The sequence below is a fragment of the Marmota flaviventris genome, chromosome 6, assembly GCF_047511675.1.
Source record: "Marmota flaviventris isolate mMarFla1 chromosome 6, mMarFla1.hap1, whole genome shotgun sequence".
NCBI lineage: Eukaryota > Metazoa > Chordata > Mammalia > Rodentia > Sciuridae > Marmota > Marmota flaviventris.
The window spans coordinates 107,577,760-107,602,793 of NC_092503.1; the positions used below are offsets into that span (position 1 = coordinate 107,577,760).

Consider the following 25,034-nt stretch of genomic DNA (forward strand, 5'->3'; position numbering starts at 1 on the left):
TCTGATTAGCTCCCAATGGCCCCACTTCTCATGCCATCGCATTGGCATTAGGGCTTCAACATCAATTTGGAGGAGACACAAACATTCAGTAGGGAATGCACTGTGGAGGCCTGGGCATATTCTGTATTTTCTCTGTGCTTCTGCTGCCTCATAAAGAAAAAGGATGGTAATAACTCCTGATCAATGTGTGTGTGTGTGTGTGTGTGTGTGTGTATGATTACATTGAATTAAAAACAGGGGATTAGATGATATATGCAAGTAATCCTCGATTTAAAAAAATGAATATACAAACACAGGTATCAAAATAAAAGCTGAAACCAAGTTTAAGAAAAAATTTCAGTGTGGGAATAGAACATTTTATCCTCTTCCTGGGAAATATTGAGTTTTTTCCTGATGATATCAACTTTTTAGGAGATCTAATACATATTTATGAAATTTAACATGATAATTTAGAAACAATGATATATGCTTATATTATACATGTATTACTTTATTCTGATTCCACATTTTAGAAATCAATTTTTAAATAAAACTCATCATAGTCCTCTCTAACATTGTTTTTTTTTTTTTTTTTTTTTTTTTTTTTACCCTCTCCAAAACAAATTTGGAGTCTTAAAGGCAGTTTCCAGGACTTGGGTTCTGTTCCCTCTAAGGCGAAGGAAAGACAGGTCCTTGTGAATCAGGATGATCTTGACAAACCACAGTGAGGCCTTCATGTGGCTTAGTACATTTGCAAGTTCATCCTACAGGTGTATGTTTGCGACCACCACAATGTGTATTCCTTTTGAATGACTGAACAACACTTGTACACAACACTCTCCATAGACTCAAACCCAAGGCCACATTCCAAGGAATCCTAGCAATCTGTACTTTCTATCTGATCTACCCTAAGCATGAATTGCTGATTTAATAAGAAATAAAAGAAGCAATAAAGACTGTGTTTACCTTTGTTAGTAGAAAATAAAGAGTTCGGCCAACCTCATACTCCAGGACCACTCAGGTGTGGCCCACATTTGGTCACCCTGTCCATCAATATAGTCACTACCCTGACTCCAGAGGTAGGCATGATCTAGGAGGGTGTCCATTTTTGCTCCCTATGCAGCAGGAAATGGTGACTGAAAGAAGAAACTGAGAATTTCCCAGCCTGTAAGCCTGTGGGGAGGCCTATGGTGGGGGACATAAACCCATCTTAAAGCCATTTTCTCAAAAGCCATATGATTTCATGACACTTGGGAAGTGAAGGAGCTTCTGGTTCTGGCCACTCCAGAGGAAAGTTCAAGATAAGTGCCAATTCAGCTGTGTGGCATGAGGAAGGACCTATACACTGAGCCCCAGGACCATGTTCTTGGCAACCCAACTCCAACTTTGTCACCCACTGCAAGTCTGTGCTGCACTGGCCCATCTGGTGATTCATTACTTCCAGGACCCTGATTCCCAATGCAGCCTACTGGGCAGCACCTTGAACTGGGTTCAGAAGGATGCAATGCCAGGAATTATCCCACCAGGAGAGATGAGCACTGCCACAACCTCACCCAGCGGCCTTCACTGATTACTGCAGGTCCAGTGGACCCAGAAAAGGCCATGGACAATGGAAGGGGCCCAAGGAGCACCCATTTGGGACAACAGTTCCAGGTGAGGCTCCCTCCAACCTCACTCCTCCAGGTCCACACTCACTGATATTTTGCCCAGTTCAGAAACAAGCCCAGAACTCCACCAGTGAGGAGGTGGGACAGTTCATAATAGCTGAGCATGGAGGAGCATGCAGGGCTGCTTAGTGGGTTATGGGAAGCTTGAGCTTGAAACCTCACAGCTAACTCTGGCAGGGTGCCCTTCCATCCAGGAAAAGCCAAGACCCATGACAACTGGAACCTCCAAAGAGTGAATGCTGAGATTGGACTGGTGAAAGGTAACCTATCTTACACTGTAGGAACAGTAGGAGGCTTAGTATTGTCCCCAGAACAGCTAAGCAATGAAGACAGTCAAAACAATGGAGAGCTGGGGTTGTGCCTCAATTGCAGAGTGCTTGCCTAGTACGTGGGAGGCACTGGGTTCAATTCTCAGCACTGCACAGAAATGAATAAAGGCCTGTTGACAACTAAAAAAAATAAATTTAAAAATTGGAGAATCTTGATAACCAAAATTCAAAGAAAGCAACCCAAATATGAATAAAACTCGATTTTGTGAGCACACAGCTGGGTTTTTCTGGTTTCCACAAAAAGAGAAAGGACTGTGCACAGAGGGTAGCATTGCCTCCCAGCCTGCCCTGCTGAACCCCTCAGCCAGACTCTGGGGGATGCCTTAAATGCATTCTCAGCAGCTGTTCCGTCCACTGTTCCCAGAGGAAGTGCAGGAAGACACACAGGCCATGATCCCAAAGCTGCCACCACCTGCAAATGCTGCTCAGCCAAGAAACTTGCCCCCCAGCAGTTCCCCTTCTGACTGGCCAGGCCCAGGCAGGACAGAAGACAGAACTCTGACAGCTCAGGGGCGGGGCCATGGGCTGAGGGATTCTTGCCATTGCAAGAGCTCCTGGCTGTCAAACTAAGCCCCGCCCACCCTCACCATAGCAACGCTAGATACAAACACTAGCTTACACCTTCAAGGGAGGACAAGGTGTCCTTGCCTCACCCTAGTCCGCACGTGCTCCACGCCCCAAGAGCTACCCTCAACCTGCAGCAAGAGCCTGCTCAGCCCTCTGACTGCCCCCACGTCCATCGGAGTTCAGCCCATCTGTGCTGCCATCCTGGCTGCCTCTGGGGAGGGGCAGGGTCGTTGCACCAGTCTGAGGGGAGAGATCCCTGGCCTTGCCATAGCTGCCACCCCTCAAACCCAGCATCTACAACCCTTCCGAGATGATCCGAAAACCTCACTGGGTCAGGAGGTGGACCAGCGGGATCTGAATCACATCCCAGTGTCAGCACTCAACAGTCCCCCAGGACCCACGCACGCACCAGGCACTCAGTTCCCTTGCCTATTTCTTCTGCATCTGGTGCAAGCACGCGGACTTTGCACGAGCATGCAGACTTTGCACGTGCATGCAGACTTTGCACGTGCATGCAGACTTTGCACACGCACGCGGAATTTGCACGCGCGCGTCCGTTGCTGGCGCAAGCCTGCCTCTTGCCCAGTATTGACGGTTTTCCTCACGCGCTCGCCTGTTCTCCACTCATTCCTTCCTCAGCCGCGCCCTGGCAACAGGTCTGACAGCCATTTCGCCTGAAGCTGCGTGAGCAGCCGAAGAAGGCCTTCTGCGATGGCCGCTAGAATTACCCACTAGCGCCTTCGCTAAGACTGCCATGGAGACTTCCCACAGCAAGTGTTGTCCCTCACCCCTGCCGCCGGCGCTGAGTGGCAGAGACCTGCCAGAAGGGTCCCACAAGAAGCCCGGTCATGGGCCTCGCCGACTTCCCTCTACTGGTTGGCCACTAAGGGCTTCCTGGGCTGGTGGCACCACTCGCAGGTCATCTTGCAGGTCATCTTGCCGCCATCCTGCAACTGCTCCTCAGCGGTTGCGAAAAGTGCCTGCTCGGTGCTTTTCCAGGGTCCTGCGGACCCTTGGATCTTTTCTCGGAGACTTGGATATTGCCTCCTCCCTCCGCATGCCAGGTCTCCTGAGGAGGATGCTGCTGTCAATTGCAGCTTTCATGAATTCCTGCATCCCAGGCCGCAGACTCAGACAGCCGCCTTGTAGGGTGCAGGGGCAGGAAGTGGCTCCTTGCCAGCTTCCAGCACCCCAAGAACCCTGCCCAGGGAGGACTGTGATCACAGCCCCTGGAGACAGTGGCCAAGTGGTGGCTGAGCAAGCAGAGCACCCTGTAGATAGAGAACATCAGAGGGGGCGCCCTCAGGTCACTGGGAGAGCATCTGCTTTTAGGCCCCTGGGGGCCCATAGCGGTGTGCCTGCCTTTGTGCCCAGGCCTGGGCCTCTGTGGAGAAACCTCTGCACCCAGAGCTCCCAAGACAGAGCTGAGAGCTCCCGGGCCATCTGCATGAGCTCCTGCCCCAAAAGAAACCCCATCAGCAGCTCCTACAGCTCCACAAGAGGTCTCCAAGCCCTGAAGAGGAGGGCTCCAGACCCATCCAAGGGGGAGCCGCCCCTGGAATGTTCTTCATCCCTAGGGATTCCCCCAAAGAAGGCCCAGGGTGAGAAGGTGGCAGAAGGCAGGGCGGGACACCCATTGCCCAAGAAGAAGTCCTCACCCACGGGAGACACCAGTAGGCCACGGAAACGCAAGTTTCCTCTCCTGCAATGCCGCCGAGGGGAACCTCTGAAGCTGCCACCACCTCTGTTAGTGGCCCATCCAGTGACTGCTGAGGACCTAGACAGGGAGAAGAAGAAAGCTCTGCAGCGCATCAACCGTCTTCTGATGGGTGAGACCCAGGCCATTGGGAACAGCTGTGCCATGGCCCCACAAGCCCATGGGGGGGTCCCCTCTCCACTGGGAGGGGCCAGGCCTCTGCCATCAGTGGGCCTCAGCCAGACCTTTCCCCATCCCCCCAGCAGCACAACCATGGTGGCCCACACCCCCGTGTGGGTCAGCTCTGCTGTCTCTTCCCAGAGCCATCCTCCCATTACCAATCTTACAGGACCGCTCTCCCCCAGCCTGCCAATTGCTGCTTTGGCCCTTCCTCCCAGGCCCTCTCTCAGCACATTGGCAGGCTTGGCTGCACAGCTAGTGGCCCCCTTTGGGGTCACACCCTTGAACACCACTATGCCTTCACAGCCCCCACATCTGGGGCCTCCCTCCACCTTGGGTAGGAGCTTCCGGCGCTCTCACCAGGGCCCAAAGCCCTACTGTACTCACAGGCCCTCACCTGTAGCAAGCTCCAGCTCTCCAGCTCGAAGGGTGCGAGGACACATTCTGTATGGTAAGCAGCCTCTCACCCCTGGAGCCACTGTCCCACCAAATTCTGGGGTTCCTGGTGGGATGAAGCCTGGAGCCCCTAGCTTAGTCAGCTGTCATCAGCTTGGACACGTGGGAGCTCCAGGTCCAGGGGCAGCTCCAATGCCACCCTTGACTGTGGGCCCAACAACCTTGGGCAGCCTAAACTACTCAACCCTTGGGTCTGACAAACAGAGAAACTCCACTGTGGGTCCTCGTGGTAGCACCCAGACACATTCAGTGACTTCAAAGGCAGCTGGGAGGAGAGACTTGTCCTTGGGTCAGACATCACGCAAGAAAAGATCAAGCTCAGAAAGTAGAGAAACCCCCAAAAGTAGAGAGCACCGTGGGGCAAGTTTGGGAAATGACACCTACACTGCCCCTAGCCAGAGCACCACCATGGCACCCAGAAAACACACCAAAGAGGGTAAAAAAGGGCAAGGAAAGAGTGGAGTTCCTACCCCGAGTGCCATTCCTCAAAGCCTGCCCATCCAGAAACACCAAAGCTTACCTCAGGGGACAAGCACTCCCACTGAAAAGGGTATCTCTAGTTTGCCTTCAGTCCCTGGGACATCAAGGAGATCAGAGAGCCCAGACTTGCTTCCTGAACTCATGTCAGCCTTTGGGGCCTGGTGTAGCTCCTCCCAAAGAGGAGAAACCCCAAGCAACAGGCAGCAACAAGGAGCAATGTTGGAACAGAACACCTCCAGTGCCCCTAGCCAGAGCACCACCATGGCACCCAGAAAACACACCAAAGAGGGTAAAAAAGGGCAAGGAAAGAGTGGAGTTCCTACCCCGAGTGCCATTCCTCAAAGCCTGCCCATCCAGAAACACCAAAGCTTACCTCAGGGGACAAGCACTCCCACTGAAAAGGGTATCTCTAGTTTGCCTTCAGTCCCTGGGACATCAAGGAGATCAGAGAGCCCAGACTTGCTTCCTGAACTCATGTCAGCCTTTGGGGCCTGGTGTAACTCCTCCCAAAGAGGAGAAACCCCAAGCAACAGGCAGCAACAAGGAGCAATGTTGGAACAGAACACCTCCAGTGCCCCTAGCCAGAGCACCACCATGGCACCCAGAAAACACACCAAAGAGGGTAAAAAAGGGCAAGGAAAGAGTGGAGTTCCTACCCCGAGTGCCATTCCTCAAAGCCTGCCCATCCAGAAACACCAAAGCTTACCTCAGGGGACAAGCACTCCCACTGAAAAGGGTATCTCTAGTTTGCCTTCAGTCCCTGGGACATCAAGGAGATCAGAGAGCCCAGACTTGCTTCCTGAACTCATGTCAGCCTTTGGGGCCTGGTGTAGCTCCTCCCAAAGAGGAGGTACCCCAAGCAACAGGCAGCAACATGGGGCACAGTTAGAACACAACACCTCCAGTGCCCCTAGCCAGAGCACCACCATGGGGACCAAGGGACAGAAAGCAAGGCACACACCAGGGAAAGCAACCTCTGGTGTGGCCACAGTTACTGCCATCCCCCAAAGCCTGCCCACACAGAAAGGCTTAAGCTCTCCTGGGGGAACCAGCACCACCTCCTCAAAATCAACCTCTACTTTGACGTCCACCCGTAATCCATCTATGAGCCCTGGGAGCCCAGACTGGCTCCCAGATCTGATCTCTGCTTTTGGAGCCATGGTCATCAGCCCACGTGGAGAAACAAGAAGCGTGAGAAAGTGCTAAGAACACACTTGGGCTTTAACACCTTCAGCCCCCCTACCCAGATAGGATGATGCTAACTTCTTTAAGGACTGACACTGCCTAGATCCCAACAGTCCTCCACTGCCCTCAGCTGGGCCTGCCTCCACTCCATGGGTCCACTGGGCATCCTATCACCTCCACCATAGGATGGTGAGTCTGGCATGCTGTAGCCCTTGAAGACTTGTGAGGGCACTCAATTTGGCCAGGGCATCCACCCCAGTGAAGCAGGGCCATACCCCCAAAGACAACAGCCCATGGGAGCAAGGTCAGCTACTTGCTCTGTCTCAACCTATACTTCCTCTCCTCTTCTGGTCTGCCATTTGACCTTAAGTCCCAGAAGCCAGTATGCTGTCTTTACCTTAAAAGTTACTTTTAAAATAGCCACAATGTTTATCATGGAACTAAAATATAGGTGGATTCCCACTGTAGCCAATGTAATTAAATCCAGGCACATGCATTCATCTTTAAAACCTCCCATTATATGAATATCATTAGTAGATAGTGGGATGGATTCTTCATCCACATAGCTGGATGTACTAAAGTTAGATCTGGGAAATAAGTCCAATAAATTTTTCCATAGACTCCACTCACCTGGCAACTCAACAGAACCAGCATAGCCATTGTGGTTGAGACTTATTACCTCCTTGTTGTTGAACTATCTGCTCAGCCTGAAAGGCCAGGTCCTTCAGTTGTCTCCTCAATGACAGGTTGGGTTTTCTGGAAATATAGAGGCATAGCCTTTACCCTATGTTATTACTAAATCTGGTTTATTCTAGTGCTCCATGTGTCACTCAGTAGGAGTGAGACTTTTAATATCACAATTTTGAAACTTTTCAAAATAATTGTGAGATTTAGTTGGGTTATATGGGATTTTGTTTCCCCCTTTTTATTTTTAAAATTGTAGAAATAAGTTGATATTAGCTGGAGCACCATTAGCTTTAGAGAATGGCCCAGCACTGTACAAGTACTTAAACAGCAAGAAGTGACAATACATATTTTTATTTGGCCAGGAAAATTAGCAAGAGTGACCTGTGATGCAAGGGAGGATTGTTAAAGTCCATGCTGTGGAGCTAAAGAGGGCACCACAGCAACAGGAGGCCTAGATTTTTGTTGTTTTGTTTGTTTTTATGAGTCTTATGATTTCCCTTTGTCTCTACTAATGGGCTAAGCAATAAAAGTATAAACTGGGGCCAGTATAGATACTAAAATACAGTACTACAACTTGTTTGTCTTATAAGTAATCACCTTATTATTATAAATTACCTTCAGTTGTTACATTAAAATTGGTACTTGCATAAGGCTTTATGAGATAATAGTTTTAAAACTTGTAAGGATAATACATTATAAAACTAATAAGAGTAAAAGATTTAATTTTATAATAGTTATAAATTAAGGAATATAATTTTTATAATTTGAAACATTTACTTATTTATATATAGTGTTTTTGCTTACTTTAGGAATATAGTAATCTTTATAACAAAAGCCTATCTTCTGAATTTAATTTTAAATAAACTTGAATAATTGTCTTAACTTGGAATGAGATGAAAGAATTTTAACTTAGGTATGGTGGCCACTTGTTCAATCTTAGGTAAGATGTTTTGATTTTGAAACTAATCTTAATTTTTTACTTGAATATTATTTTATAAAAAATTATACATAATTTTAAAATTAATATTAATTAGTGAACCTAATTTATCATTATATATGAAACATGAAACAGACAAGGTAAGAGAGCTTTTAATTCCCTCTTAAGGCAAAGAGGCACAACATTTTAAAACTTTAAATAAGTGAGGCTCTCTTTGTTGACTTTTAGAAATATATTTAATTTGACTTCTCAGGAGAACATAACATTTTATAACATTTCTCAGTAGTCATCATGAACCATAGAGTGAAGCTGCATGTAGAGGTATCCCATTGGCTTATAGGAGGGTGCAGTTGGCTGAGCGAGGAGGCCAGTGGTGATACCCTGTCTTTCATCCATAACGAGGTGGAAAGGGTGTTTAGGGTTAGGAAGAGAGAGTGCAAGAATATGTAAGAGCATTCCTGAGCTTGCAAAAGGAATTGGCTACTAGCTTAGGGGAGGTGAGGGTCCAATGAGGGGTCTCCTTAGTGGCCTTGTATAAGGGATTGGTAAGAAGTGCAAAGTGGGGAACCCAATGCCTGAAAAAGTCTGCCAGACCCAGGAAGGAGAGGATGTAGTCCACTGTTTTGGGTGGTTGTAGGTCATGGAGAGCTTGAATTCTGTCTGATGTCAGGCTTTTAGAGGTTGAAGTGAGAAGTGTACCTAAATAGTTAACTGAAGAGGTAGTAAGCTGAGCTTTGGCTGGAGAGGCCCAATAGTCCAGGGACCCCAGGAAATTGAGGAGCTGAGCAGTGTGAGTTCACAAGCCTTGAATGATGAACCGCATAGAAGGTCATTCACATATTGTAAGAGTGTGCTGCCCCCTAAGTCACAAGCAGTTAGATCCCATGCCAAGCCTTGCCCAAAGAGATAGGGACTGTCCCTGAAGCCTTGGGGTAGGACTTTCCATGTCAGCTGATGAGACCTAAAGGATGTAGGGTCTTCCCATGTGAAGGCAAAGAGCTAATAAGAGTCAGGATGGAGGGACACTATAAAGAAGGCATCTTTAAGATCCAGGACAATAAAGTGAGTGCTCAAAGGGGGGACATGAGAAAGAAGAGTGTCAGGGTTGGGAACCACCAGGTGGATGGGAACAACTGTCTCATTTGTTAGGCGGAGATTCTGGACTAAGTGATAGGCTCCTGAGGGTTTGCATCCTGGCAATATGGGAGTGTTGCAGGGGGAGTCAGTAGGAAAGCAGGGTCTCTGGGCAAGTAAGCAGTCTATAATGGGTTTAAATTGCTCCCTATAGGTTTTGGAGATGGGAAATGGGGACATAAAGGAAGTTTAGTTTGCAGTTTCAGCTAAATATGTACTGGCTTGTGGTGGGAGGCTATGACCGGCTTGAAGATGTCCCAGTCCTGGAGATTGACTAGATCAGGGGACGATGGCACAGTAGATACTGTCTGGTTATTAGAGAGGGTAAAGATTAGAGGCAGAAGGACATGGGTGGTAGTATTCTTTGGATGGATTTTGGACCGTGGCTCCTAATAATTGGAGAACATCTCTGCCTAGGAGAGGAATCGGACAGGATGGAAGGACTAGAAAAGAGTTTGTGAATGGGTGTCCCTTCAGGGCACAGGTCAGCTGAGCAGTTCAGTTTGGGGAGGAAGGTTTGCCTTCAATCTCCATAACTGAGACCTTGGAAGAAAACAGAGGCCCAGAGTGGGCAGGCAAGACCGAATAGGTAGCCCATGTGTCCACAAGGATGGTTGTGGACTTAACCACTACCTGAACTGTTATCCTGGACTCCGTGAGTGTAATGGGGGTCCTCAAGTCCGGGATTCTTCAGTCTTCTGTGAACCCCAATAGTTTAAGAGAAGATACCGCCTAGCTGGTCATACCCTGATGTAGAGGCACCAAGGAAGGGCCAACCATGGGGCAGTCACTCTTCAAATGTTCTGTCTGCTTACAGATAGGGCATGGCCTGGAAGGAGGGTGTGGCTTTGGGATGGAGGGGGAGGGGAAATATTATGTCAGTAGAAGAGGTGTGCAGGGGAGCCTTGGCTGCAGGAGAAGAGGGAGTTGTATGGAGCGAGGGAGGAGGAGCTGTGGTGGCAGGAGGATGGGTGGAGGGGTAAGAGGGGTGGCAGGAGCAGATTGGTGTGTATTGGGAGGGGGAAGACAGGTAAGGTAGGGCTGAGAGCAGCTCGGGTGGTTCTGAGAATGTGGAAAAAGAGGTTGAAGAACAATGGGAAGGAGTTTGGGATTTTTCTAGCAAGGAAGTCTGGATCAGGAGAACAGATAGAACAGAGAGGAGGACAGAGCAGAGAGTAGAGGGAAGGACAGGATCATTTCTCAAAAAGCCTGAATGTTTTTGCCCACTTTCCTGTCCAGCAACCAAAATTGTCCAATTCAGTGAGGGTTTCAAACCAAAGTTCCTTCTGGGGGCCATTGTGACTCATTGTTTAAGTCTGGTTCTTTTTCAAACATTCTCTCTCTGGGTTCATGTTCTGCCATAAACCCCTTCATTCTTTCAGCTGAATTCTCTCAGATTCCATTGATATTTTTAAAAGATTAATGTTTTGCATAGTTTGTCTGGCAAGTTCAAATATTTGGCATCTGTGCCAAGAACATTATAGAATGTAGGAGGTGTCAGGTTGCCTTGTATTGTGAAATTTCTTGTATTTGTGCTAAATTTGCACTGCCCATGAGATGGATGTGTCTCTGCTATTTATTTATTTATTTATTTATTTATTTATTTATTTATTTATAATCTAGGATGGAACACAGAGGAGCTTAAGCCCTGAGCCAGCCACATCTTCAGCCCTTTTTTTCATTTTCATTTTGAGGGAAGCTATCACCAATTTGAATAGGGCATCACTGTGTTACAACAGGGGCTGGCTTTGAAATTTCAATCCTCCTACCTCAGCCTCCCATCTTCTGGGATTAAAGGCAGGCACTGCCATTCCCAGTTGTGTCTCACACTTGTTTTGGATCCATTTTTATCATCTGCCTTCTCCTGGTGCAGTCGGCTAGGGATGGTTTTGTGGTGTGTTGTTGAGTTTCACTCCAGATGCACTCCATTGCCTCTATTCCCTGTTGCATCTCTAGCTGTGACTAGTGAGGACTGACCCTGGGCATTGAGTTCCACAGTGTGAAGGCATGGAGTTCTCTGTTTGTGAAGAGAGTGGGGAGCCTCTTGTGTTCCTGTGGTGTGATGTAGACAGAAGGGTCTGTGGGTCATGCCTCTCTACTTCCTCCTGCAGTTGGTAGGGAAGTGCCTACCATTAGAAGAGGTTTTCTTGAGCACTGATGGACATTGGTTTTGGCCCTTAAGATCTCATTTTGGAACGGATATGTGTATGCAATTATCCAGACTGCTCCTCTGAGGAAATGGAATACTTATGACAGAAAAAAGATGTGACTCAGATGCCAATTCTGTGTCCAAAAGAGACTGAAAATGAAAGAGCTGCCAACAATAGTGTGCCCAATTTGAGGGCCATATTGTTTTGAATATTGACAATGAACTTCACCTAAATGTCCAAGACTGTTAGAAAATTGAATGGAAAGGGGCTCAAAAGCACCCTGAGGGCGACTATTGGGAGACAGCTTCCACAGGGAGAGTATAGGTGACTCCTTCAATGTAATTATGTTCTCACCTTTGTGTCCAAAGTAATTCACCAGTTGAGTAAATCTTGAGGAGTTCTTTGGAGACTGTGTGATGCCTGAAGTCTCAATCAACATGGATCACACAAAATATGACTCACACCCTAAAATGTAGGTAGGGAAAGAGCTGGGTAGGCAGATAGGAGACTTGCACTCACCAAGGTCAAGTTTCTCCTAACAGAAAGACGACAGTGGAACAGAATAGAAAGACCACAGATGCAAGGCTGATTTTCAAACAAAGGGTGAGACATCTGTTAAAAAGGGATAAACTTCAACACAGTGACCGTAACATGAGGGGAAGAAATGGCACATGAAGTGCACATTGTCCCTGAATGCCTTACCAAGAGTGGGCTGGAGGCTTATTTTCTTAACCCTTAGATCCTTATAAAATCTGAGACAATTGCCACTCATTGGCAACCCTCTCTTGGGACCGCACCCATGAAGGAGTTCTGCTTTCTTTATATTGTTTTTGTATAATCTGACACTTTGCCCTCACACTTTCACTATTTGTGTCTGTGAAATTCCTTCAATGGATGAACAAGGCAAAGAACGCAGTCAATTCCATGGTGTGTGTCACAAAATAACTGAAGACTAATTATGTCAGGAAACTAGATTGATATGGGAAATGATATTACCTACTGCCCAGCTCCACCTCCTGTCTGTCCCCAGAATGGGGCTGCAGTTGAACCCTTATGAGATCATACAGGGGAGTCCCTTTCAGACCTCACTAAGAAGAATGCATTCTCCACCTTGAAATATGAAGACAGCATGTCTGTTCAGGAGACAAGCCCCAGAGGGAACATACCAAGCTTTCATGTGTTCAATTACTGTTCCTCTTGACCTGCTCTATCTCTCCCTCAATCCAGGTCAGATTTCTTTCCACCTGGTTACAGATTGGGTTCTCAGTTTCTGATCTCCATCATCAGGTAGATGGCTGGGACTTCAGAGAGCTCCCTCTGCTGGCCACTGACTAACTTGGAAAATTCAGGCAGCCATTCAAAGTACCAGCAGCAGTTTCCTAACTGGCTCAGATCAGGGGGGAATGCTGCCATGCTCAACCGAAAATGCCTCCTTCCCCCTTCTAACCAGGAGAATCCTGAGATGTTAAAAATCAAGGCTGAGAAGAGAAAATATGTCTCTTCTAGAAAGAGAAGGATTCGACACCATTCCAGACAAAGGCAATGGAGTAGGTAATGGAGCCAGATGGCTACTGACAGGAGAAGCTGAATGGGTGAGAGATCCACCTCATGTATTAGTACACTACATGACTTTTGTGGGACTCTCCACCGAGTAGATTGGGCTCCCCAAAGATGTGGAATGCAACCATCACTCCAAAGGAGACCATGTGCCTTGGCCTATAGATGCATTCTTGCAAAATAAAGCATCCCCTTTTCTGGCCTATTCAAAATATTTCTTGAGTTGAAGGGATGCTGGCCCCTGATCTAGTGCCCCAACTATAAGTGTAAATGGAAGACTCACACTTGCTGTACGAGCTGCCACCTGTCACCCACTTCCTTGGTCTTGAAGGATCTGCATCATCTGTCACATTGACTAGGGGTCCCACTGCCCACACTTTGCCCTTTCTGAGGTGGCCTCTTCTTTTTGATTTTTTGTGCAGTTTGTGAGTCTTGGGCCAATCACCATCACAAACATCTTAAAAGAGAGTGCAGGCCTGGCATCAAAACACCTGGGCCAGGAAGAACAAGAAAAGAAAACTCACTTTTTTTTGAACCCAGGGAAAAAATAATTCAAGGGTGTAACATATTCTTGAGGCATTGGTGTCATTCTGCTTTGACAGAGGAAGAGTGTCCCCTGAGCACATCTTCCCACTTTGTGGAATTGGGATGGTAGTAGAGTGTTTTCTGTGTGAACAAAAAACTTAATCACAGTAGAATACACTAAGATGGTTATTCTGCACCTATTTTATAAATTTCATGAGGGAAAATTAAACGGTCATAACTACTAACAAAAGTGGGGTTGGGGGAATGTAGTATCCAGGAGCAGCTGTTGGTTGGGTCATCACTTCTAGGATTCCAGCTCTCCTTTAGCTTGATTTGGATCACTTCACATTTCTACCAGGACACTTAATTTACTGAGAGCCACGTTGCCTGCCTCAGAAGGCTGACACCTGTGAAGACTTGTGTTGGTGTTTCTTTTAGGTCTTCCTCCGATGTCATCAAACAAATATCTTGTGGCATTTTTTCTATATTAAAGGGTAGGCTAATTGACAAGTCCCCTCTCTCTCCACCCCCCAAAACAAGCAAACAGTGGTTTTATGTGAAACGTGATACCTCTCCGTTTTTGAGAGCTGTTCCATTCCCTTAATGACTGGTTGTCTCAGTTGTTGGGGTTAGTATCCAGATTTCCTAGTGATCTTTATCATTTTCCCCAAATTTTTACTGATGCAGTATGGCTCAGCTATGCTACCCCTACCACTTGGTCCCTTTTCTCTACTCATCTTTCCCACATTTCCTTTCCTTTTTGTTCTTTATTTTTTTGCATATCAGAGAAAACGTACATCCAATATTTGTGCATCTGAGTTCTTTGGGGATGTTGATGTGTAGGTTTTTTTCCTTGATATGTCCTTATCTGGTTTGGGTATGTGTGCGATGCTGGCTTTATAAATTTAGAATGTGTTCCATCCCTTTGTATTTCATGGGGTAATCTGAGGAGTTTTGGCTTCACTTCTTCTTCAAAGGTTTTTGGTAGACCTCAGCTGGGAGTCCATCCAGCCCTGAGTTTTTCTTTGTTAGAGACAGTAATGAAAAGCCTTTCATCTTATTACAAGTCATTGGTATGTTTGGGTTTTCTTTTGCTCTGGATTCACTTTTGGTAGATGCTATTTATCTAGAAATGTATTCATTTCTTCTAGGTTTTCCAATGTATTGGAGTACAAATTTTCAAATTAGTCTCTAATGATCCACTGGATTTCTCTGATATCTATGGTGATTTCACCTTTTTAATCTCTAATTTTATAAACTTGGCTTTTCTCTCCTTTTCTCTTGGTTACTTTAGCAGGGGGGCTTATCAATCTTGTTTACCTTTTTAAAGAAACAACTGTTTCATTGGTCCTTAGTGTTGTTATGTTTGTTGTCAGGTCCATTAATATTGGCTCCGATTTTATTTCCTTCCTTCCTTCAGTGTTTGCTCCTCCACCATAGCCTGGCTGTTACACCATTTCCCATTTACACAGTGCATGATGTCGGCTTCCTCAGTAGAGGCCTGAAGTGACACTGCAGGAAGCAGAGGCCTCTTGTGGTTAAGCTACTGCACCATTGCTCTGTGATGCTGGTATGAGTCCATGTGAGGGCAGCGTGGATCAGGTGAGGAGATCCTCAGATCCTGAGGAAGGCTTTTGTCTCCAGGAAAATTTCCCAACACTTTCCAAGCTGATCTTAGGTGATGGTGCCCTCCTAGTGAATGGTTCAACTGTAGTGGGGGGCACCTGGCTCTGAGTTCAGAACTTGGCAGTCCCTGGCTCTACCCATGCCCACCTGAGTTGTAGCAGACCAAACACACTGCCCTTACCAGGCACATATTCGCAAGGGTCCCCCATCCCTTTCTGTTCAAAGGATGCTGTGAGAGCCAGGGCTGCTGCTCCCTCAGGTAAGGAAGGTCCAGGTGGGCTGGGGAGTGGACAGCCCAGAATGCTCCTACCATGTGGTCACCCATGCCCACCGGCTTGTCCCCTAGAGATGAAGACCCGGCATAAGGCAGAAGCTGCTGCAGAGTATTGAAGCTACTGCTGATCTTGAGGAAGAAGGTAGGTGTAGGATGCACATCTGGGAAGGCACAGCCAACTTGGGTGGGGGCAATGGTTCTTGGAGGGGTGCTCCCTGGTGACAGGAGCTGCCACATTGTAGGCAGGCTCACCCAGGATGAGCATCTACCTCTGGAGGGCTGGAGGGGTGACCCATGAGTTTAGGGTTCTGGGGCTGAAGGTATGGGGTACCTGTGGTGTCTTTAAGCTGTGTGCAGGGATGGATGCAATGTGAAGATCCTCCAGGTTGGGGGCATACCTTGAGGTGAGTGGTTGGGACCCCCTGTTTTGCAGGAACAGTTGTGTGGGTCTCAGTGAGGGGGCCTTAAAGGAGAGACAAGCTCCTGGGGACAGGTAGGCCTGTTTGGGGAGGTCCATGTTGAGTGGGCCTGCCAAAGAGGGCCCAGTGTTCAGCAAAGGAGAGGAGAGTCTCCCTCCTGCACCCACACATTCACATTACCCAGAGCCACCACCACCAAGAGACAGAGGCCACTTCTTGGGGGTCTCAGGTATGTGGACTGCTCCTTTGGCAGGCAGAGTCTCATCATCTTAACCACCTTACACAGGAGAATGACAAACAGACTTCTGCTGCTCTGCTTCCCATTTACTGTCTCTTGGGCCATGGTGGAGATTAGTCCAGCCTCTGGATTTATAGCTAGTCACCTCTGAGGTCCCTGTAGAGGTGGGGAACATTTATAGTGGCGGGGCTAAGGATGGCATCTGCAGGTCTGGACTGAGTGTGCATGGGTGCACACATGGCTGTGTGTGTGTGTGTGTGTGTGAGTGTGGTGTGTGCATATGTGTGGAGTTTGGGCTGCAGTGTGTGAGTATGAGAATGTATGTGCATCTGTCTGCAGATGTCCAAGTGCATTTCCAGACATTGCATGTGAATCGGTGTGAACTGTTTTTGTGAGTCTGTTTTGTGTAATGCATGACTATATATGAATAAATAAGGCTATGGTTTGTATGTGTGTGTGTGTGTGTGTGTGTATGTGTGTGTGAGATTTGCCCTTCTCTTGTCACCCCCCACCATTGCTCAGCCTGGCACCCCTTTGCAGCCATGTTTGCATCTTGTGAGCTGTCAGCTCGAGATCTTGCATGGTGTAGACATTTTGGGACAGCCTTGCCTGTGTGTGTGTGTGTGTGTGTGTGTGTGTGTGTGCGTGTGTATGTGTGTGTGTTAGGGGTGGCATCATGTGGTGGACAAAATGAGCACTACTGAGGCTCCCCTCCCCGTGCAGATGCAAATTGAGCACTTACTCACATGCATTCATTGAGAGTACAATCCAGTCTGAGGACAGGTAGATAAATAATAAGTTCCATGGCAGAAATAAAGGTCAGAAAGACAGCGAAAGGGCTCACCAGAGGTGGTGGTCAGCTTGGCCTTGCTGAGGGGATAATGTTTGAGTAGAGCATTGAAGGAAGGGAGGACATACACTTCTTCAGGAAGGGTGTTCCTGGCAGAATTATCAACACCTGCAAGATCTTGAGCTGGGAAGACAGAGTAGCAAGGTGGCCAATGAAACCAGAGCAGAGTGAAGGAGAGTGATGATGAGGTCAGAGAAAGAACAGGGTCCACCTTGCAGAGTATCATGGCTGCTGAGGTCTTTGGCCCTTACTCTGGGTAAGATGGGAGCCCTGGGGGAGTTTGGACCAGAGGAGGAACATGGAAGTATCAGGGACCAGTAGGAAGGAAGCACAGTCACTAGGGTGTCAGGCCAAAGAGGAAACTTTGGCGTATTCTTTTCAGAATTTTGCCTCTGGGCTGGGAACCCCAGGCTCAGCCTCCACTTTTCATTATTCAGATTAGGGGTGGCAGAATCCTTTTTCATTGAATGGGCACAGAACTTCCAAGAAGGACATTTCTGGGTCCCTTGAGTCCTGTAGGATTGACTCAGTTGAGCCTGTGTGTAGGCTCATGGGGGCAGAACTTCTCATGCATAATGCAGTCCCACCCACATGATGTGTTTTGAGGCTGTTTCAGGACTCTGGCAGCACAGCTCCTGGGAGCTTTGGATAGTGTTGGGTGTCTGGTAGCCTTGATCTCCCTGGTTATCAGTAGTGAGAGTGGCAAGAGGGGCCTGGCTTTCTTGTTTGCTTGTGTCTCCTGTGCCATGGTGTTGGGTCTCCCTGCAGAAGCCTCATGAGGTGCTGTAGTAGCTTGGGGGAGCATTTTGTCATGGGTTAACACGTAGGAAAGGGCACTTTTGTCACCCCCATGGGCCTGCAATTGCTAAGGCTTCAGGAACCTGATGCAACAGAACATGGCCTGAGACCTTGTTCCTAGGCCTCTGTCCCTAACAACCATGTGATTCCTAAAAAGTCCCTGCTCACATCCCCCTGTTCCTGCTTTCTAAGCACAGGAGGTTCTAGAGCTGACCACCACCTCTGGTGAGCCCTAGGTTCTAGCCACCAGCTGGCACCACACTCTGTGACCGGGCCCTCCCTGGAATTTGCCAAGGCTGTACTTAAGATATAATAAAACAGCAGCTGATAAGGCTTGCTCCCCTCCAGGAAGCCCAGGATTCAGTTAAGGACATCCTGAGTAAATAAAGGCATAAAAACAAACAAACAAAACAAAAAATTACCATATGATACCTAGCTGTTCAATAGACAATCTCATCTAACCACCCCCATGCTCTGTGGAGTGAACAACACACCTTCACTGGTGCATTAGAAAACTGGGACAAGGACATGGCAGGTATCTTGCCTAAGGTCACAGAGATAGTGAGTGGTTCACCCAGGGATCTGGCTGCAAACCGTGCTTTACATTGCTCTGCAGCTGCAACCAACAGCCCATAGGTGGTTGTGACCTATGCTGGGAGTGTGAGTTGGAGTTGGCAAAGGGCCAGACTTTGGAATCAGACAGTCCTGGGTTCAAACTGTGGTCCTGCCCATTTAGTAGCACCTGAACCTCTGGAATGACAGTCTCTTTACCCTTATGCAGCAGTGTTGCTGACCTGTTCTAGGGGTGCCATCTGTATGCAGGAAGGACTGCTTCGCTCACTCCAGTGGGAGCAAGATGGACTCAGCTGCAGGGGGTCAGTTTCTGCCCTCTGCTCACAGATGACTTTGCAGATGCTCTCAGAGCATGAGCTTGATCACCTGGATAAGCCCTTGGTAGGGGTGCTGCAGGCCCCAGAGCTGTGCTATATGTTGAATGCAAGGGGTGTCTTTTGATGTCCGAAGGGACAAGCTCTTTTGGGGGAGCCTCCTGATCCTGCCATGGAGTTGTCCTGAGCCCTTGGGTGAGGGGTTTCAGAGTTCTAAATTCAGATGGGTCACTGTGTTTTTCTTTTAGTGATATGAGAAGATGGAAGATCCATATTTTTATGCTTTTTCTGTGCCTGATGTTTTAGGAGCTCAGATTGAGGGTGTTCTTAGGAATGCGACAGTTGCTGCCATACCGAGGCCACATTGAAAAATCAGATAGCTGAGGCCCTAGGAGTCAGACACTCAGTGATACTTGGGTCTTTGAAAGCATTCCCTGTAGTTATTCTTCAGTCAATTATGCTTAATTAGTAGACTAGAATTATAGAATCTTCAGTTCATCAAACATCAATCCTAAGTGCTTTGCCTTGTCTCATATAATCTACAAGGCTGACTTCCTCTTGTGTAGGTGAAAGTAGCAACTCCTCTTTATTAGCAAGGAAGTTGAAGCTCTGAGGGTTTAAGGACTTGAGCCAAGGCCACACAGCTATGAAGCAGCAAAGTGGTCCACCTTTCAAATTGGATAAACCCTAACAATGTTAGCTAGATCAATAAGTAAACAAGCATAACTTTACAGGAGAAAGAAAGACTGAAAAGTGGATTGCTTTGTTTCACATATTTGGGAATTGTGGGCTGAACACAACAGATTCAGGCACAGCTTTATCCAGAGGTTGCAGTAACATCATCAGGACACTGCCTCTCTCCATCTCCCTGTGCTGCCTTCTTAGCCCACCCTGTCTGTGGGGATGGTGGCATGTTGCCCAGCAGCTTTAGAGACACAATCTCCTAGTTTGGCATTGGAGGAAAATACAGTGTCCTAATGATGATAGTGATAGTCATGGGCCAGCTTGGGTCACTGCTTCTTTCTGCCCATCATGGTGGGATGGATTGATCTCAGTGGTCAAGCCTGGAGGGGCTGAATCATTGTGTGAGAGAAAGAAAAGAGTCACCAAAAATATTCAAGGGTAAATGACGAGACAGGGAGATGAAAGCCAAGCAGGCAAGCCACAGATGTCCCCACTGAAGGGGTGAGAGCAGCTGCATTTAGAACACAGCCCCTTGCAGTAGAGGTGGCTGATTTTGCCCCTGTGCCTGTCTTTGGTCCTAAGTGCTGCCTGCAGGCTTACTATTTGCCAGGTGTCCACTGGATCAGGTGAGCAGACCCTGATATTGTACAAACAGACACCAACTTGCTGCATGGAGAGAGCATCCTCAGCTTTCCTGGGTACTTCCAAGTGTCCAGAGTGCAGTACCCAAGCCTGGCTCAGATTGCCCAGGTCTGAATCAGTGGAGGCAGTTGTAACTACGACCTTCAACTGTGTGGCTTTGAAACATCAGAAACTGATTTCTCACAGATCTGGAGGCTGGCAGGCCAAGATCAGGGGACCAGGATGGCAGGATATGGTGAGGGCCCTCCCTCAGGTTGCAGCTGACCCACTTCTCATTATATCCTCACCCTATGACTTTTCCACAGCTCCCAAGCCCTCCTTTCCAATCCTGGGGGAGCTGGGGAGGCAACAGTGAGCACAAGGAAGGCCCCCTAACCTCTTGGAGCCCACAGTCTAGAAGGAGAGACTGAGCGAGGACAAGTAAACTGATGAAGAAATAGGATGAATTCAGAAATGGTTGAGGAAACAGAGGAGAGAGAGGATCAGGGTGTTCCTAGGTGGCAGTCAGAATGGGCTTCTCAGAGGAAGTGTCATGAGATCGGAGAGCATATTGATGCACAGGAGCTGCTGGGCCAAGAAGTGGGAAGGGCAACTTAAAGGTGATCAGGCAGCAAGCAGCTGGCAGCCTCTGAGGGAGCAGGGGTGGAATGGAGATAAGTAGGGACAGCCCAGGGACAGAGAGGGAGAGGTGGGCCACCCTAAATCTGAGTCTCCCATCAAGGCCTTCTGAGAAGGTGTCAGGCAGGGCTTCTGAGCTGTCACCATCAGACAGCTTCTCTATAAAGACCCTGAAGCCCCTTGAAGGCCATGCTGTGCTGAGCTTGGAGAGAGGCAGGTTGGGAAGGAGGTGCTGGGTCTGTTTGCCCCAAGCTCTGGTTGCCTGCCCTCAGCCTCTCCCAGTGCAGTGATAAAGCACAATTCTTCCTCCTCTTGTTTTTTACTTGATAACTTTTTAGAACATTTTTAAGCTCAAAATTGAGGGGAAGATCAGAGATTTCCCAAATGCTCCCATCCCTGCACAGTCTCTGCCTCTGTCCCCATCACTACCCACCAGAGAGGCACATTTTTTCCAGTTCAAAAACCCACATAATTGTCACCTACAGTCTGGAACTTACCTTATTCTTTACTCTTGCTGATGCACATTCTGTGGGAATGAACAGTTGTAGAATGACATGAACCCACCTTTGGCCAAGACCATGACGTTTACTGGCTGTGATCTGAGGAAGCAGGTGCATTGGCCACCAGGACAGAGCAACCTGAATCCATGTGGAGCTTCACTGATGCAAAGTACAGCCTCCTCACTTGCCTTCCCAGGTCAGCAGCCTCATTGGAAACTTGGGAATGGTAAAAGTGGCACCTACATTGCATGGTGCTATGAATCTTTGGGCTTACACAGGAAGCACTCAATTCCAGGTGGCACCCTTAGGGGTTTGTTTTATGAGTGAATAACGGTACTCTCTTCAAGACTTGGTGTGGGACAGACTGGATTTGAATTCCCACTCTGGCACTTCTAGCTGAGTATTCTGTGGCAAGTCATTTCATCTGACCATGACTCAGTTTCCTCATCTATAGAGGGGGGATATACCCATCTCATTGAGTTACCATGAAGAGTTGAAGAAACCATATCCCTGAGCATGGGCCAGAAACACAGTGGTAGGTGGTGCTACTAAAACCAATGTATGCACACTTACTATGCAGCAGCTACTGTCTTCAATTCTTGAAAGGGACTGTATTCCTCCCAAATTTGGACATTCCTCAGAAGGTGCTGGAGCTGCTGTGTAAAAGATGTGTATTGCTTCCATGCCCTGGCACATGGCCATCTCCTGCTTGGTGCTGGGAATTCTGGGAACTCAGTCAGCTCTGGGGAAAGTAGTGTTTTCAGAGGAGCAGCCTGCCTGGATGTTTAGAAAACCGAGTAGGATGAGCCCAAAGAGTGTCTGCCTCAGGCCTGGTTCTGTGTAACTATAGGCAGCCTGTGCCTCCGGCCTTACCCTGTGGGCATATCCCCTCCCTGTGAGAAAGTTCTCTGCCTCAGGCCTTACAATTCTGAGGCTTCAGGAAAAAACAATTTCCAAATTTGGAGTCTGTGGATTGCATCTGGGAGCATTCCAACCTGCATGTAGTCAGAACTGGGTCACTTGGGGAGAAACGAATAGGGTCCTGGCTCTGAATAGTTAGGCAGTAGGTGGCTTGGCTCAGTCATCACTCAAGTGTATGTGTAGCACCACCATGGGCCATCATTTGGCCTATTATTTAGGAATCAATGCAGACAAAACTTCTAGTCCTCCTGGAGTTCCAATATTGTCAGGAAGTTAGTCAAGCCCACCAGCCATCTTGGCAGATGAGGGGCACAGGATGTTAGAGGTGTCAGCCTCCTCACCATCTCTAGGTATAGAAACCTGCAGCCAGATGTTTGTGAGGAGTAGCTTCAAGGAAAGAAGGGAGTGGTCTTTGGGCTAGTCAGGAGGGCTCCTGTTTCATGGGGAGCTGTTATAAATGATGGCTGGGCAAACCCCAATTTCCACCCTGTGTGTTTTCCAGCAGAGGACTCAACTCTGGGGGTTTACCCCATATAAAGAACATATGGTGGTGCATTTGATTCTGGGCACCAAAGGAACAGAGTATTGGTTGGGGCCTCAGAGCCAAGCCCTGTGAGGATCCCTCCCCAACACCACCAATCCAAACCTGGGTTGCCCATGCTTTTTTGTACAGAGACCGGAGAGCAAGTGTGGGGAGCCCCTTACCCACACATGCCTCACAGGTTGCCCTTTTGATCGGGTGTATGGACCTGCCTGGCTACTCTTTGGGAACCCATGCTGCAGGGACCTTGGGAGGTTCCAGTTAAAAGAGAGGCCCTGTCCATCATGACTCCCTGTTTCACTCCACATTCCACAGCACCCTCTGCTCAATCATCAAAATGCAGCTGTACCTCTATCCAGAATATTTTTGAGGTCCAAAGACTTGGACAACCTGAAGCTTTTCAGGACCTTCCTGTTTGTCATTATGCCTGAATCAGAGGGGAACTTCCATGTCCTTCCCCAGCTGAAGAACACAGATCCTGTAAGTCTGAGCTCTCTGATGATGGGGTCTGGGGCAGATGACTGATGGTGTGTGCAGAGGAATCTCAGCTGGTTCCCCTGGGATCTGCCATATGTTCCCAAGACACACAATGCTAACATCCTTCAGCTGGTGGAACCTAGTCTGGGAAGATGGCCAATTGTGGAGGAGGGCCAGGAGTATTCTCAGAGGCAGGGTTCTGGGGTGAATTGTGAAAGGCCCAAGGAAATTCAGTCATGTTGGGTGTTTTCTCCTGCAGCTCTAGCACCATATGAAGTGATATAATTGCCTCGAGCAGCTGTGGCCCAATTTACTTGCTTACATTTGGGGGAGCATGTTATCACATTCCCTGTGAAGGAGAAGAAATAGCCCTCAAAATCAGAGGTTGGTCCTACACCAGCATTGACCACACAGGAAGATATGGAGCCACCAGTGGCCACTGAACCTTCAAGAAGAGGAGGAAGCTTAGCTGCCAATAAGAAAGTCAGTGGATATTGAACATTATTATCTTCCACTTGGTATATATCTATATCTATATCTATATCTATATCTATATCTATATCAATATCGATATCGATATCGATATAGATATAGATATAGATATATAGATAGATTGATAGATAGATAGATAAATAGATAGATAGATAGTACATATGGTGCCCCAAGCTGCCATCCCATCCTTTGAAATAGAGCCACCTTTCCTGGCAGCAATATAAATTCAGGGTCCAAAACAATAGAGGCAGGAGGTCAAGAAACTATTAGGCCACAGCCCTCCACATCTCCTAGAATGTATCCTCACTTCCCTAGTTCTAAACTTTTCAATGGCATCTCCCACATGTCAGCTCCTGAGCATTACCCAGTGCCAGAACCCCCAGCACAGCTATCCTTCCCCTCCCCTCTGAGATTATCTATTTTATTTTTTGTGATGCTAATTCTTATGGCATTGTAAGTATTTTTAGTGACATTCTTTTATGTTGACCTAAAAGTGCTTAATCCATTCACCAGGCTGTGCCACCACCAGTACTGCGTATCTGCTGACGGAGCCCATGTAGAGCTCATAGGTGCTGTGAGAGAGGATGCAAACAGGCCATGAAGGATGAGGTGAGATAGATGCCCCTGTTATGGAGCAGAAGGGACTGCCTAATGAGTGTTGAAGATTTTAGGCCATTATAACTCATACTATGATCTATTTTAACTGTCATGTGGCACTACAAATCCCACTCATATAAGATAAAAACCTTAATATGTACATTCTTATTGCTCCACAGATCATGGCTCACCATCCTCTTATTCTTCAAGACACAATATTGAAGTTAGAACCGTTAATGACTCAGTAATGGTCTGTATTGTTTAAATAAAAAGAAGAGTCTTCTTACATTTTGCACTTCAAATAAAAAGCTGTGACTCTTAGACTACTTTGTCACACTGAGAATGCAAAGGAAATGTTCAAGAAGGAAATTAAAGTGCTGCTCCAGGGCATACGTATATGACTAGAAAGCAAGAACAGCCTTATTGCTGATCTGGAAAAACTTTTTATATTCTGAAGAAAAGAAGAAACAACCCACGTTCTATGAAGATGAAGCCAAATCCAGATAAGGCCATCACTTTAGATTGTTATACTGACAAGAGAAGTGAGAAAGCTGCAGAAGAAGTTTGAAGGTGCCAGAGTTTGGTCCATTATGTTTTTGGCAAGAGGCCCCTCTCCATAAAATAAAAGTGCAAGGCAAAGAAACAGGTGCTGATGTAGAAGCTCTTGCAAGTCATCTAGAAGGTCTTGCTAAGCTATTCGATGAAGATGTGTTGTGCTTTAGGTAGTAGGTGTCCCCAGAAGCTCATGGGCGAGCCAATACAAGGATTATCAGTGAAAGGATTCAGTTCTGAGAGCTTTAACCCAATCAATGGTTTATTCCACGGACAGATATGAACAGGCAGCAGGCATGGAAGGGCATGTGCTGGACCCTTCCCAAGCCTGGAGGTATAGGTGGCACCTGCAAAGGCATCTAGTGGCTGTGAAAGAAGTCTGGTTTCTG

General features: G+C 47.5%; 1 protein-coding gene across 1 annotated transcript; it reads left to right on the forward strand.

Moving 5' to 3' along the window:
* Window positions 1-1,588: 1,588 nt before the first annotated feature.
* Window positions 1,589-24,661, forward strand: LOC139706124 (putative POM121-like protein 1-like). The gene is made up of 6 exons (XM_071613812.1): window positions 1,589-1,632; window positions 1,824-1,906; window positions 2,634-2,873; window positions 3,235-6,545; window positions 22,843-23,007; window positions 24,551-24,661. Exons 1-6 carry the CDS (start codon window positions 1,589-1,591, stop codon window positions 24,659-24,661), a joined length of 3,954 nt encoding a protein of 1,317 aa, XP_071469913.1.
* The last annotated feature ends 373 nt before the right edge of the window (window positions 24,662-25,034 follow it).

Bases quoted from the DNA above. Each gene is read 5' to 3' on its own strand.
- LOC139706124 (XM_071613812.1), top strand. From the start codon at position 1,589: ATGGAAGGGGCCCAAGGAGCACCCATTTGGGACAACAGTTCCAG. The intron at 1,633-1,823 runs GTGAGGCTCCCT...TAACTCTGGCAG, and splicing joins ATTTGGGACAACAGTTCCAG to GGTGCCCTTCCATCCAGGAA. The intron at 6,546-22,842 runs GTGAGAAAGTGC...CACATTCCACAG, and splicing joins CACGTGGAGAAACAAGAAGC to CACCCTCTGCTCAATCATCA.